The sequence below is a fragment of the Dendrobates tinctorius genome, unplaced genomic scaffold (genome assembly GCF_039654945.1).
Source record: "Dendrobates tinctorius isolate UK_male_01 unplaced genomic scaffold, ASM3965494v1 ptg000134l, whole genome shotgun sequence".
NCBI classification, from domain to species: Eukaryota; Metazoa; Chordata; class Amphibia; order Anura; family Dendrobatidae; genus Dendrobates; species Dendrobates tinctorius.
In genome coordinates, this window is record NW_027361802.1 from 10,690,465 (window position 1) to 10,706,624 (window position 16,160).

Here is a 16,160-nt window from a genome sequence, read left to right on the forward strand (position 1 = left end):
TTCTTCTGTTTGGCTTTCTTGGACTGCCCCACCAGAAGATTTTGCATAGGAGTGGCTATTTCAGTGAAGCCTTTGATGAACCTTCGGTAGTAGCCTACCAACCCGAGTAATTGGCGTACTTCATGGAGGTTGCTGGGCTTTGGCCAGTCCCGGATGACTGTGACTTTGTCAGGATCTGGTGCCACACCTTCTGCACTCACTACATGACCGAGGTACTGTACCTTGGGCTTCAGGAGGTGACATTTGGAAGGCTTTACCTTCAGGCCAAAATTGGACAAGGCTTCAAACACCTCAGCCAGGTGCTCCAGATGGTCCTCATACATCTTGGAGAAAACAATGACATCATCAAGGTACAACAGGACTGTCTCAAAGTTCATGTGTCCCAGGCAGCACTCCATCAGCCGTTGAAATGTTCCTGGGGCAGTGCAGAGCCCAAATGGCATATAGTTGAACTCACAGAGACCCATTGGAGTGGTAAATGCTGTTTTCTCCTTGTCTGCCTCTGCCACGGGAACCTGCCAATACCCACTGGTGAGATCCAAGGTGGAAAAGTAGTTCGCAGTTTTAAGTGCAGCTAATGACTCTTCAATTCTGGGTAATGGGTAGGCATCTTTATGTGTAATGCTGTTAATTTTCCTGTAATCAACACACATTCTCATGGTACCATCCTTTTTCTTTACAAAAACTATTGGAGCTGCCCAGGGGCTACAACTGTCTCTGATAACCCTGCTTCCTTCATCTCTCTCAACATCCCTTTTGCACATTGGTATTGTGTTGTGGGTATAGGCTGGTACCTTTCTTTGATGGGTGGATGATCTCCAGTGGGGATATGGTGTTGAACCCCTTTTGCCTGCCCAAAATCTAGTGGGTGTTTACTGAATACCCGCTCATATTCTTGTGTCACTCTGTAAACCCGATTTTTCTGGTATGAAGGTGTAGTCAGTCCCCACCTGCAGTTGCTGGCACCACTCCTCCATCTGCTTCACAGAGCCATTGTCCTCCACCTGATCGGATGAGACCAAGGGCCCTGCTGCCTGCAATGAGTTGTTATTAACAGTGAGCAGCTTAGCAACTGTGGCATACCGAGGTATTGTGGCCTCCTCCTCCCCACAATTCAAAAGGCGTACAGGTACTCTCCCTTTACGTACATCAACCACCCCTCTGGCTGTCAGGACAGTGGGCCTGCTATCAGAATATACGGGCTTTACCAATGCCTGCCCAAAATCTAGTGGGTGTTTACTGAATACCCGCTCATATTCTTGTGTCACTCTGTAAACCCGATTTTTCTGGTATGAAGGTGTAGAGTCAGTCCCCACCTGCAGTTGCTGGCACCACTCCTCCATCTGCTTCACAGAGCCATTGTCCTCCACCTGATCGGATGAGACCAAGGGCCCTGCTGCCTGCAATGAGTTGTTATTAACAGTGAGCAGCTTAGCAACTGTGGCATACCGAGGTATTGTGGCCTCCTCCTCCCCACAATTCAAAAGGCGTACAGGTACTCTCCCTTTACGTACATCAACCACCCCTCTGGCTGTCAGGACAGTGGGCCTGCTATCAGAATATACGGGCTTTACCAATGCCTGGTAATCCTTCCCTCTGAGACCTATAGCTGCCCGACACCAAATCAACATTTCACATATGGGGGGGGTATTGCAATGGGGAAAGCATCAATCACTCTGACACTGCTAATTTCTCCGCCAGAGAGTTCTACCTGTTGTCTTTGCATCAGGGCTCTGATCTCCTTCTGCAGGACTCGTTGTTCACTCTTCAACCAGCAATCTCAGCCACCTGTTGCAACAAAACAATAACCTCGGCAAGACAATTTTCATTCACATTAGTACCAAGGGTCATCATTGGGTTACATTCTCGTCGATCAATATCTACAACTATTAGACCTTGAGATTTTAACTCTACTCTCCCCACTTTAATGGTAATCTCTTTACATCCTACTTGCGGCAAAGACTGACTATCAGACCTTGAGATTTTAGTTCTACCCGACCCACTTTAACAGTAATCTCTTTACATCCAATCTGTGGCAAAGACTGACCATTACTGGCAACTACTGTCAGATCATCAGTTGGGCCACGGTTAAGTTCAGAATCAGCCCAATACCTCTTGTAAAGAATGTACGGCATAGTGGTCACCTGGGAGCCAGTGTCCAGCAAAGCGTTCATAGGGATACCATCAATTACCACAGGAAGGATTGGTCTCCCTCCCACATACTTGGCTCGCTAGTTCCTTGGGCCTTGTGGTCCTACTGCTGGGGGTTGGCCCTCTGCCCCAGGGGTTGCTCGCTTAAAGGACAAAATCTTGCAAGATGACCTGCTTGGAGCAGAGACGACAGATGGGATGTCCGTCCTGGTCATAGCGGTCGTTGTTCCTCCCTCGGAGTGGCGGGGTTCTCCTCCTCCGGAGCCACGGGACATCCTCTGGACTGGAAGTAAGCTGGATCTTTTCTTTGGAGGACACCTGCAGGGACTGCACGGTTTTAGAAAATGCAGCCATCCCCTTGGTCAACTCCTGGACCTGAAGACGCAGCTCTTCTGTAGGATCTTTATCCAGAGTCTGTGCATCAGCTTCCACAGGGATGGAAGGGAAAGATGTTGCTTCCTGGTGGTAGGTGATCGCTGGGTGCCTAGGGGGCGCTGGACGGCGCTGGACGGCTGTCAGTTGATTCCTGCAGGACCCGAATAGCCCTGTCCTTAAAATCAGCAAAGTCCAGATCAGGGTTTTCCAGGGTTATGATGCGCAACTGTCCTCTGTGGGTACTGGATAGGAGTCCTTCAATAAACTGCTCCTTTAACAGTTTATCTTCCTCCTTCACACTGTCAGGATCAACATGCTTAACTGCTCGCAGCACTTCCTGCAGGTTAAGAGCATAGTCCCTTATACTGTCTGCTTGCATCCAAAGAATCGCATCTTGATTTCAGCTCCAGTGTGAGTGTCAAAGGTGCTTCTCAGCTTCGCTAGAATCTTTTTAACAGTCTCTTTGTCAGTGTCCTGCCAGGCTTTCACCTCTCTCTGTGCTGCACCCGTTAGCTGTCCAATAAGGATGTTCACTTTCTGGCTTTCAGACGGAGGGTATACTTTAAACAAACTGCAGTCTCTCTTTAAATTCACTCAGGGTATGTGACTCACCCGAGTACTGCGTTAGCCAGGCCGCTCCCGGTATATAGGGCATAGACAGCGGCATTATGGGGACCGCTGTGGCGGGCGCTACTTCTTGCGGCACTGAGGGGTTGGCGGCGGCGTCCGCCGCTACATTGGTGCTTGGCACAGACATTCTCTTCCCCCCCTAGTTAACTCTAGCCAGGGCCGGGGGTTGTGTGAGCTCACTGGTGGCCGCTTCACAGGCCCGATCCTCCGGGCTATAGGCCTCAGCTCCTCCCCTTCTCGCGCACTGTCCTCTCTTCCAGCGCGGCACTTCACTTCTTCGCGCTCTGTGGCAGTCTCCTCCCACGAAGGCCTGCCCCTTTTTCCTCCCGCGCTCGCCAAGCAGCGCGGCAATTGGCGCCAATTTCACACAGTCTTTTACACAAACACAGTCTATGGCACACAGGACCCGGGGGGTACCGGGCTCCGTAATCCTGTTCGTGACGCCAAATTGAGTCGCCCCTCCCAGGGCTGTGGGGTACTCGGTACCGGGCCGGTGTCAGCGGGATGTGTCACAGCAGCAGTGACCCGGTCCGTGGCCCTGGGCGCCCAAGTAATGGGGGAATTGAAATGGTGGAATGTAGTTAATGGAATAGTTTATGATGCCACCTGTGGTGTTCGGCAAGTGAGATGTTAAGCCGACGCTGCATGCAGATCCACTGGGACTGATGGTATGGTGCAGCAAACGTGTAAAAGCTCCCCACAGGTGAAGCTGTAGTCCCAGGGCAGTGTAGATGTGGTTGGCACGGGGATGTAGCAGTGCCGGAAGGGTAGGAAGCAGACAAAGACACAGCAGGGTGCAGTTTCTGTACCTTTACTTGATAAATGCAGTCCAGGGTCCTGATTACAGATGGTACTGGAGCAGGCTAGCCTGGAAGCAGCTTAGGGATTCTCTCTCAGCAGATGGGCTGTGCAGTCTCCTTCTTAGCGCTTATTTGAGTGGAGTACTCCTAGTACTGAGTTACATTGAAGTTCCTCTTCTCTTCTACTAGCACTCCTCGTATGGCTCACTCCGTGCTGTTGTGCCTCCGAGTCTTAGATGGGGGTAGGGCATTTACAGCCTCCTACTCCTCTGGTGTCTGTTGCAGCACCATTAGTATCCGTACAACCGTGGAGACCAGGCTCCAGTTCATGCGCGCTCGCTGTGAGGGAGCTCTCTTTCCTCAGCTCAACCTCCAGCTTCTCTCCACACGTCTGCACACATGGACCTCCTCACACTAACTGACCACTCCTTCCTCTTGGCCCTCAGAGAGCACTCCTCCTTTCAAATCCGGTTCAGAGTCCCCCCTGATGGCCTGGAGTGAAACTGTCTTGCATGTATAGGTTAACTGCGAGAGAGACCCTTCACTGCTTCCAAGCCTGGCATTACCTTCCCTGGAGGAAGGCAAAGCCACTGTGGTGGCCATACTCCTGGGGGCGCCACAAGTACATGATGAATAGAAATTGGGGAAGAGAAAGTTCAAAATATAATTATAGATACCAAATAAAAGGACCAAATAAAAAAATAATAATAATAAGCGTGTGACCTGTAAGAAGTAATCCTATGGAGTAAAAGGGAATAATAAAAAACCCACGCACTACGCCATCATGTATCTTCTTCAGGAGGTTTAACAATGGTATACCAGGACAAACTATATATAGACAAACACTTAATTATGCAGACCGATAAGAATACAGGTACCCTGAGATTAAAAGGCAAAAGGAGCAGGAGACAACGTGGGCTCAGATGAATCAGATGCCTGGCGTGCGTGTCACAGTGGACTGCACTGCCAGAAATTACGTGAGCAGAAGTAGCATGCGTTTCAAAGTGGACCACATTACCAAAGAGACTGAGGCAGTATCATTTATTTAGGCCGGGTGCACACTTGTGTTTGGCAGGATGCCTGCGGAACTAGGCGGAGCTTAAGGGAAGATGTGCGGAAGTAGGCAGGGCTTGAGGGAGGAAATACGCAGCCCTCCACACTCTTGCCAAATGCAAATGTGTACCCGGCCTAACATGGCCCCCGCAATGTAATCACAGACTGCTGATGATAGTCATGGAATCAGAGGTCAAATGACTTGTTAGACTATGGCAGGAGCACTGTAAAACAGTGTGTAACACTGACAGCCATAATGCATTGCAGTACATGTCTACTACAATGCATTATACCAGTTATCAAATTAATAAAAGATAAAGTCACATAGAGTAAAAATAAAAGTAAAATTTTTTTAAAAATATTTTGCAAAAATCACGATATGAAGAAAAAAACTAAAAACAAATCACACCAGTAAACATGTATATTTACGTATAAACAAAAATAAACCAAAAAAAAAGTACACATATTTAGTATTGCCACATCCAGAATGTCCCTACCTTTAAAACTATCCATCTAGTTACCCTCTTAAGTCAGGGGTGGGAACCTCCAGCACAAGGACCGTTTACTGCCTATAATGACCTTTTCTCCGCTCTTGGACCCTAACTATCCCTGTCTCAGGGGTACTCTTGAAGGTAGAGAGCAGGATCGTTCCACCGGGTGTCAGTGGCCCATCAACGGAACTCTGAGCAGAATTGCTGTGCTAGTCAGTCTCCCTGTTGGAGCTTACGCAGCTTAGACTCAGCACGGGAGAAACGGTCTGGATAATCATACACGAGGCATAGAGTCTCAAAAAAAACATCAGCCAACCAGAGAGACCGCGAGTCTGATGGAAGTGAAAAGGCCCAGGATTGAGGATCTTTGAAGGAGAGAAATAACAATCCCAACCCGTTGCTCCTCATTCCGAGATGATCGAGGATGAAGTCTAAAATAAAGCTTGCCAACTTCACATAACACAACAAATTTATCCTGTCCCCCAGAAAACCTATCCGGGAGGGCCACCTTAGGTTCCGGTTCACTCTGACTGCCCACCAGACCAACACTCTGCTGCTGTGCGACCCTAGACTGCAAGTCTGACAATTAAAGTTACAGACCCTACAACCAGGGCCAGTCTGGGACAAAAAAGCAGCCCTGACATACAAATCCCACCAGCCCACATACTAGAAAACTCCCCCCACACCCGATCAGTGGATTTTACTATATTTTGTTGTGCCCTTCAACACACCTCTTAAAAGCGTTATTTGAAGAGCCATGTGTGAATGCCGCTGCAGTGCGCATGATCGACCTCTTCTTTAGAGCGTCAGTTCTCGGGATCATGGGGGTCCCATCGGTCGGACCCCAGAGACTACATAGGTCTCATGATAGGGGATTGCTTGGCATTATTATTTGCTCTCCCCACCCTCAATTCAATTGCTGTTCCTCTTCCCTCACTCTCAATTCATCATTTGCAGTCTCCCGTCCCCTCCCTCACTTCATCATGTGCAGTCCCCTTCCCCCCACTTCATCATGTGCAGTCCCCTTTACCCCCACTTCATCATGTGGAGTCCCCTTTACCCCATGTCATCTTTTGCAGTTCCTTTTAACCCCCACATCATGTGCAGTCCCCTTTACCCTATGTCATTCTTTGCAGTTCCTTTTAACCCCCCTCCTCACATCATGTGCAGTCCCCCTTTAACCCCCCACATCATGTGCAGTCCCCCTTTAACCCCCTCTCCACATCATGTGCAGTCCTCTTTACCCCATGTCATCTTTTGCAGTTCCTTTTAACCCCCACCTCATGTGCAGTCCCCCTTTAACCCCCCACATCATGTGCAGTCCCCCTTTAACCCCCCTCCCCACATCATGTGCAGTCCCTCTTTAACCCCCCTCCCCACATCATCATGTGCAGTCCCCCTTTAGCCCCCTCTCCACATCATGTGCAGTCCCCTTTACCCCATGTCATCCTTTGCAGTTCCTTTTAACCCCCACATCATGTGCAGCCCCCCTTCAAACCCCCATCATGTGCAGTCCCCTTTAACCCCTCTCTCTACATCATTATGTGCAGACCCCTAACCCTCCTCCCCACATTATGTGCAGTCCCCGTTTAACCCCCTCTCCACATCATGTGCTGTCCCCTTTAACCCCCCACGTCATCATGTGCAGTCCCCCTTTAACCCCCCCCCTTCCCACATCATGTGGAGTCCCCAGCCCCTGTTGTATAAACATGATCAGCCCAGGCAGCCTCCCCAGCCCCTGTATATACATCATCAGCCAAGCCCCCCAGCCCCTGTATATACATCATCAGCCCAGGTAGGCGGTGGTCCCCCCCAGCCCCTGTATATACATCACATCAGACCAGCCAGGCCCCCCCAGCCCCTGTATATACATCATCAGCCCAGCCATGCCCCCCCAGCCCCTGTATATACATCATCAGCCAAGCTAGGCCCCCCACAGCCCCTGTATATACATCAGCCCAGGCAGGCGGGGGCCCCCCAGCCTCTGTATATACATCACATCAGTCACCAGACCAGGCAGGCCCCCCCACCCCTGTATATACATCATCAGCCGAGCCATGCCCCCCCAGCCCTGTATATACATCAGCAGCCCAGCCATGCCCCTCCAGCCCCTGTATATACACATCATCAGCCAAGCCCCCCAGCCCCTGTATATACATCATCAGCCCAGGTAGGCGGCGGTCCCCCCCCAGCCCCTGTATATACATCACATCAGTCAACAGACCAGCCAGACCCCCCTAGCCCCTGCATATACATCAATCCAGCCATGCCCTCCCAGCCCCTGTATATACATCAGCCAAGCTATGCCCCCCCAGCCCCTGTATATACATCATCAGCCCAGCCATGCCGCCTCAGCCCATTTTTACATCATCAGCCCAGCGATGCCCCCCAGCCCCTGTATATACATCAGCCCAGCCATACCCCCCAGCCCCTGTATATATACATCACCAGCCCAGCCATGCCCCTGTATATACATCAGCCCAGCCATGCCCCCCCAGCCCCTGTATATACATCATCAGCCCAGCCATGCCCCCCAGCCCCTGTATTTACATCATCAGCCCAGCCATGCCCCCCCAGCCCCTGTATTTACATCATCAGCCCAGCCATGCCCCCCCAGCCCCTGTATATACATCAGCCCAGCCATGCCCCCCAGCCCATCTTTACATCAGCCCAGCGATGCACCCCCTGCCCCTGTATATATACATCATCGCCAGCCTAGCCATGCCCCCCAGCCCCTGTATATACATCATCAGCCCAGCCATGCCCCCCCAGCCCCTGTATATACATCATCAGCCCAGCCATGCCCCCCCAGCCCCTGTATATATACACATCATCACAAGCCCAGCCATGCCCCCTCAGCCCCTGTATATATACATCACCAGCCCAGCCATGCCCCACGAGCCCTGGGGCCTGTATACAGATCACATCAGTCATCAGACCAGGCAGGCCCCCTCAGCCCCTGTATAACTCACCCCCGGCCACACCGCTTACTTAGTGGACTGTCTCTCTCAGCCTGAGCCAGCGCGCGCAGGTAGGAGAGCAGAGCTCCTCTGGATTCCTGGGTGACGGTGGATGATAGGTCAGTGCTGCCTGCCTGCAGCCATGGGAATAGCAGAAGGCGCTCTCCTCCTTCAAAGAACGTCTGACGTGCATCATCACTTTGCGGCGCGTTCTTAACCCCTAGGGTGCTGTGACGTCCCAAAAGCTTTGTTGCCACAGTGCCACTGACTGATGCGCGCGCACCTGTAAAACCGTCACCGCACCTGCAGATTTAAAGGGCCGGTGGCAGGAAAAACAGGCCGATGGCCGCAGGCACCGTGTCAGCTGGCAAGCGGCCCACAAGTTACAGCGGCCCAGCGGGAAAATGCCCGGTTGGGCAGATTATCAATCCGGGCCTGCCTACAACTGTTTGGCAAGGACTGCAACGGGATCCATACCAACATACAAAATGTGTGGCTGGTGAAAATGTCTCGTAAAGGAGGACTTAAGTGAACATCATGAAAAAAACTTGTAAAAAAGCTATACTTTTTCATCATACTGCTGAATAAAAAGTGACGGTATGATGAAACAGTTCAAGTTACAGACCCTACAACTGTTGGCAGGACTGCAACAGGATCCTTACCAAGATACAAAATGTATGGCCGGTGAAAATGTCACATAAAGGATGACTTAAGTGAACATCATGGAAAAAAAAATGACAAAAACTATGCTTTTCCATCATACCGCCGAACAAAAAGTGGAATAATGTGCAATAAAGAAACTGAATCGAAATAAATTTGATATTGCTGACAATGTCATCTTGTACCGAAAATAAGCAGCCATACAGCTCCATGGGCAGAGAAATAAAGTTATAGCTCTCAGAATTTAGCGATGCAAAAACAATTATTTTTTTCTGTAGTTTTTATTGTATAAAAGCAGCAAAACATAAATAATAATAATCTTTATTTATATAGCGTCAACGTATTCCACAGCCTTTTACAATTCTAATAATATATAAATGTGGTATCGCTGTAATCTTCCTGACCCGAAGAATAAAGCTGGCTTATCAATTTTTCCACATAATGAATGGCATAAAAAATAAACAAACAAGAACATTTCCTGAATTGCTGTTTTTTGTTCATTCTGTTTCCCAAAAATCGGAATAGAAAGTAATAAAAAAAAATGTGCCCTAGAATGGTGCCAATAAAAACGTCAACTCACCTAGCAAAAAAATATTAATAGCTCTCACAATATGGGTATGCAAAAACTTTTTGTCAAAATAGTGACTTTTGGCACTTGCATGCCTGGAGTGAGGCAGTGTCTGCCCACCGAATCCATCATAGCCCTCGCCAGAAATGATACTCCAGTCCCTCACTGGAGTACCATTTCAGGCAAGATACTTGCCACTAAGAGCCAAATTATGTGGAGCGCCGCTTAATGAATATAATGCATCTTGCCCCATCATACACCTTCATTAGATGTTGCGTGTACAACTGCAGACTTACTGCATCAGGGGGATTTTGATTCATGTATCAGATATGTTTCCTTCATTTTTTGAGGTCCTTTCGTTCTCCTAAAAAGAACATGTGAAAAGCAGCACATACTATGAAGGGTAGGTGTTCTGTTACACAAGAGTTTGTGATTCTTGGACGTCTGATGAGGACTTGCAGCCCGTCACCATGATGTCTTTACTATATACAGAACTTCGTAGTGAGCATTTCACCACTAAACTCTAATTATTTACCTCAGAAATTTGCCTTGTTATTGTCCTTCCCACATGCAGTTTGTAAAGGAAGCAAAAGAATCTTTCTTATGTAAATTCTCGTGGAAAGCCCGCCTAGCAAGCAGTCACTGCTGTGTCACGCAGTGGGCGCCTCCATTTTCCCGCAATTTCTCCGAGGCAGTCACGTGCCCGGTTCCCAGTCACTAGTCTTTAGTACAGCCGGACCTCTATATGTTTTGTTTAGCCCTTGTACAGACACACCCAGCGTCTTCTGAAAAACGCCATTCAATAAGCTTCTTTTGGAAAACAAGTTGATAAAGCAGTGTGTACGTTGCCCTCACTAAACATGGCCGCGCAGCCGCAGTGACGTGTGGTGACGTATGAGGGAATTGTTAGAGACTGCACAGAGGGCCCGCGGGTTCAGGAGTTGTGCGACTATCATGGCGACCCAGCTGGGGAAGAGGAAATCTGATGGCAGTCAGCAGCAGCAGCTGATCGAGGGCGCTATCCTCCGGATCAAGATGGAGAATTTCCTGTATGTCCTCTCCTCTGTGCTGCCATGCTGCTTGCTTGTACGGATGCGGGTCACTGTATTGGGCGCAATATACTGCGCCTTTTCGGGCTGGCACATGATGATGTCGCCATTGTTGTTATGTATTTGACTTCAGCCACAGTTTGTGGCAAATGGCTACTTTCTGCCCCTTTGTGTGTGTCGGCACTTTTCTGGAGTGGGGGGCACCATATTTCCCACATAGTACAGTACATGCCTTAGATGTCCACTACTATGACAAGTCCTATGCTATAGTCCCCTGTTTAAAGAACAAAACCTCTTGTACCCGCCTGCAGCACCAGCGCCGTTCTCCTGATGCTTATAGCAGCGCTGCAGCCAATCAGTGGCCGCTAATGGGCTGCAGCGCTCATCACTCCAAGGCAAGTGTGAGCGAAGCGGCGGGGAGATCCGGAGCCAACATATTTAAAACGGCAGAAGGTTTCTTTTTTATTTTAGCATTTAGGAAGGGGTTTTCAAGTCGTGGACATCCCCTTTCATTGAGGCACCTTATAGCAGTGGGTTATAGGATCTGTATGGTTATTGAACGATAAAGTCTCCCCGTAGACATTCTATGATAGCGCCGTTATCCCGTCGCTCCGAGCTGTAGGGACAACTAGCACTTCTGCCCCTTATTTCGGTGATCTGTGGGCATCTCGGCTCACAAAACCCTATCAAAACTTCTGACAACACTAGTTCAATTTTAATTTATTTCATTAATTTTTTTTTTTTTTTTTAATTGGGTATAATAACTTATTTTTGTAGCACCAACATATTCTGCGGCTCTTTACCTTTCAGAGGAGACTTGTACAGACAATTAAGACATAACCGAGTAAGGGTGCTGTCACATTGCGTCACTGGCCCCGTCGGGACTTGCTTCTGAACCCTCCCGCAAAATGGGACTGGAACATATGTGCCGATGGGGTCATAGACTATAATGGTGTCGACAGAGCGAACGTGCGCACTACCGTCCATCATTTTTTGAGGTGTATATGCCTATCGATGGTGGACACCCAGACGTAGACTACTACATCCAAGTGTCTCCAGTAGGTGTTCACACCTGAAAATGATTAATGTCAGAGCGTGTGTTCACTCTATCAACACCATCGTAATCTATGACCCCATCGGCACATATGTCGTATTCCCGTTTTGTGGGCAGTTTGGACTTAAGCCCCGACGGGGCTGGTGAATGGGTGTCTGGACACAATATGAAAGCACCCTTAGGGTATGTGCACACGTAGTTTTTAGGTGCTGCGGATTTCTCCCCGCAGATTTTGTAAAATCCGCAGGTAAATTTCAGGTCAAAAGACCTGCGGATTACCCTGCGGTTTATCACCTCTATAATGGAGGAGATGGTAAACCGCAGCGGAATCCGCAGAAGTGACATGTCATTTCTTTCTGCGGATTTGAAACTGTAGCAAAACTGCGTGGAAAATTCCTCAGCATGTGCACTGTGGTTTCCATTTTACATAGAGTAAAATGGTACTGTACAACAAGTCTGCTGCGGACCCGCAGGGCCAGAAACACTGCAGATCCGCAGCAAAATCCGCAGCGTGTGCACACACCCTTTGAAGGCAGTTTCACACATCCAGATAATTCCGGTACCGGAGCTGTCCGTGTGCTATCCGTATGTCCGTGTGTACCATCCGTGTGCTGTCCGTATGCTGTCCGTGTTTTTGAAAAATTATTTTCAATGTTAACCCTTTGACTTTTAAAAACGCACACGGATCACACACGGACAGCATCCGTGTGCGGTACGTGTTTACACGGACCCATTGACTTGTATTTGTCCGTGTGATCCGTGCTGTTGCACAAAAACAGCGTGTTTTGCACATGGACACACGGTCCGTGAAAACACGCTGACATCTGCATAGACACATTCATTAGAATGTGTCTACGTGTGTCAGTGTCTCCGGTACGTGAGAAAACTGTCACTACACGTACCGGAGCCACTGACGTGTGAAACTGCTCTTACACAAACTTCAGCAGATACAAAGAGGAGTGAGGCCGTGTTTGCGAGGTTACAATCTAGAAGTATTCTCAAAAACCTTGTGACCCTTGTAGGAGCCATCTATTTTATTGTCAGCGGCAGGACTGAATCCTGAGAAATCAGGAAAGGCTAATTTTAAGCCTTGTATATTATATGCACCTTATAATAAGTGTCTAAAACCCGAGGGGCCTGATTCATCATTCGTGTCCATTTTTTTATTGTAATTTTTTTGTGTCAAAGTCTTCAAAATGGTGCACACAATTCAGAAATTTTTGTGTACAGTTAAAATATATATATTTTTTCCACCTTTAACCAGTTTTGAGACTTTTTAGCTCAAAAAGTTGCACGTTTAGTAAAGTGACAAAAATTGGGGCAAAATAACTGACATACCAAAAATTACTCCGCGGGGAGGGACTGGAGTCAATTTGCCTCAAATTTAGTGATTTTTTTTTAAAAGTCGCAAATGATGAATTGGCCTCTGGAAGCCCTAAACTTTGCCCACAATGGCGGAAAAAATAACGAAACAGGCGAACACATATAAAATAGACTTGAAATGAATAGTTGAATTTGATGCAAACAACAAAAGGAGCAAAATGCCAAAAATGCAACATAACAAGCGCGTATGCAATAATGAAATTTGCCCTTTGTGTCACATGGCATGTACATCAGAATTCTGCCAAAACGGTGGCTATTCTGATGCATGTTAGTAAATCTCCCCTATGAGCTTCATGTGTCAAAAGGGTCTATGCCAATTGCCTCTTCAGAGAGGAAGAGAACCTGATCTCTAGCGCCACCTTGGAAGTAGCCATCCGAAAAGGCGATATCCAATTTTTAATGAGCCTTGCAATATGACTTGGGATAAAAGCCAAACCAGAATCTCAATTTGCAGACACAGTGTTTCGAAGTATTGTCCTTCCGCAGTGCAAATTATGAGATCTGATTTGGCTAGGTGAGAGGCTTAAGACTGGGATCTAAAGGTACTGTCACACTTAGCGATGCACCAGCGATATGACGCGGTCAGGATCGCTGGTGCATCGCTAAGTGGTCACTAGTGAGGTGCCACACAGGCAGATCTCACTAGCGACATAGCAGGGGTCGGGGGTCACTACTTACCTGTCAGACGAGGCGATCCTGACGTCCTCCCACCCACGTCCACTCGTCAGCACCACAGGAAGCCCAGCAGGAAGCTGACGACGAGAATCAGTCAAGGACGTTCTCGCGCGATCAGCGATAACAAGCGGGGGAGCGGGTCGGTGGTAAGTATCAGACATAGCGATATCGCTAGCAATATCACTATAACGACACAAAAACCATATATAGCGATATTGCTAGCGATATCACTTAGTGTGACAGGCCCTTAAGTTTCTAAGGGTGGTTTCACATTAGTGTTTAATGACGCAGCCGGTAGCTCCGCCTCCGGGCGCATGGAGCTGCATGCGTCCTGCGTCCCCTATCTTTAGCACTGGGGACGCAGGCCGTGCGCAGGTATGCGTTTGGCGGCGCATGCATCCTTTTGACGGTGCGCCGAGCGCACCAAATTGCAACAGGTTGCGTTTGCCGCTGGTCGGCGCACCCATCGAAAGGACGCATGCGCCTCCAAACGCATACCTGCGCACAGCCTGCGTCCCCAGTGCTAAAGATAGGGGACGCATGCAGCGTCATGCGCCCGTAGGCGGAGCTACCGGAGGGGGCGGGGCTTAGCGGCGGCCGTGCGCAGGCTGACGCTGCGGCCTTAAACGCTAATGTGAAACCACCCTAATTGTTGAGAGTGACAGGTCAGGTCTTTCATGTCACTCTCCACAAGGAGAAACTTTACCCCTTAGATCAAAATAATCTAAAAGAAGACCTGTCTCTGTTGCCCATAGTAACCAATCACAGCACAGCTTTCATTTCTTAAACTACTTTGGTAAAACGAAAGCTGAGGTCTTACTGATTGTTATGAGCAACAAGGCCATCTTGTCCATTAGACAGTTTTGATAAATCTGCCCCTATATGGGTGTTTGAACATGAGTGTAAAGTGGTTTTCTGGTTCTATGAAATCCCTGTTTCTTTGGTTTAGGATCGACTGTACTGTACTCACCCTCCCCAGGTCTGACCCCGAGTCTTCTTCACTGCTTCCTGAGTCTGTTATTATCTGCGCTCTGATGTCACTGTCACTGCTGCCAATAACTGAGCTCAGCGGTTCTGCCCAACTTGATGGCACGAGCCTCTGAGCTCACTGAATGTCTGCAGTGTTGTTGACGTTACTTCAGTGCTGCAGGCAATTGCACACAAGGGGTGGCGGAGGCTCATCACGGGACCTGGGGAGGGTGAATAAAGCCCAATGTTTTGATTTTTTTGTTTTTTTTGTTCTTATATCTCAAACAGCAGCTGGAGGACAATGTTTTTTTTTCAAAGTGCTGTGGAGTATGATTGCGCTGTATAAGAAAGCAAAATAAATAAGAAACCAGAAAATGTGGAATATTTGAGTTTTTACCTCAGTATGTGTGACCCAAAACCAGGAGTGGGTGATAAATACAGAAGTGGTGACGTGTTTCTATTATACTTTTCCTCTGATTGTTCCTCTCCTGGTTTTGGCTTATTAATACTGAGGGAAAATACTGCCCAAATACTGAAGGTGTGAACATGGCCTAATAGTGAGTAGATAGCTTGAAAATGGTTGAAATTTGCAGTTGTGTCACACTATAGCTTGTTTTGTGAATGTGAGCAGAACGTAAGTTGCTATCTAAGACCTGTACGTTTTCATTTTAGGACTTACGATCATTGTGAGGTTTTTCCTGGTCCTCACTTAAACATGATTGTTGGAGCCAATGGAACTGGGAAGTCAAGCATCGTTTGTGCAATTTGCTTAGGGCTGGCCGGGAAGACTTCTTTTATTGGCAGAGCTGATAAGGTATTTTACATTTTTCTGTTTTTACTTAACAATAATGGCCTATTTCCACTTATCAATAGAATGAGGTATAACTTATTGATTGCTGGCAGTCCGTCCGACCGCTTACACCCCACGTAATCTCTTGAATGGGGCTTTGAAGAGCCCTGTCTGAATGGAGCTGAGGTTGAGCCTACAGACCCCTGAGCCATTTATTATCTATAATTATGGCTGTACAGTGACAAGTACAGTGCTCAACTATTTCCGGCAATTCCATGGACAATAAATGGAATGTAGGTGCAAATGCTCAACTTGTATTTATTTAGTACCTTTAGATAGTACCTATAGAGAATAACTTTTTAAATTGGCATAAGTCCTTTAACCTTTTCCTGAAATAGGACAAACAGCCGGTGAAATAAGTATTGAACATGTTACCAATTTTTCTAAGGCACTGCATTTCGTCTTGCCACCTCTTTAGCCGGCAGGTTTCTTGGCTTCTGGTGCCCTGTTGCTGCTAGTACTCATCAGCAAGTGTTGTTTTTATAGAGTCCC

At 48.1% G+C, this 16,160-nt stretch overlaps 1 protein-coding gene across 4 annotated transcripts in view; it reads left to right on the plus strand.

Annotated features, from left to right (window-relative positions):
• The first annotated feature begins 10,548 nt into the window (after window positions 1-10,548).
• SMC5 (structural maintenance of chromosomes 5) overlaps window positions 10,549-16,160 on the plus strand; it is a 344,009-nt gene continuing 338,397 nt past the window's right edge. For 2 of the 4 annotated variants that reach the window (XM_073543725.1, XM_073543726.1), the window contains exons 1-2: window positions 10,549-10,737; window positions 15,491-15,632. In XM_073543725.1, coding sequence (XP_073399826.1) covers window positions 10,583-10,737; window positions 15,491-15,632 — 297 coding nt within the window. In that variant the 5' untranslated portion in view covers window positions 10,549-10,582. The remainder of the gene's footprint in view (window positions 10,738-15,490; window positions 15,633-16,160) is intronic. The other 2 variants (XM_073543723.1, XM_073543724.1) reach the window with 2 other exon arrangements.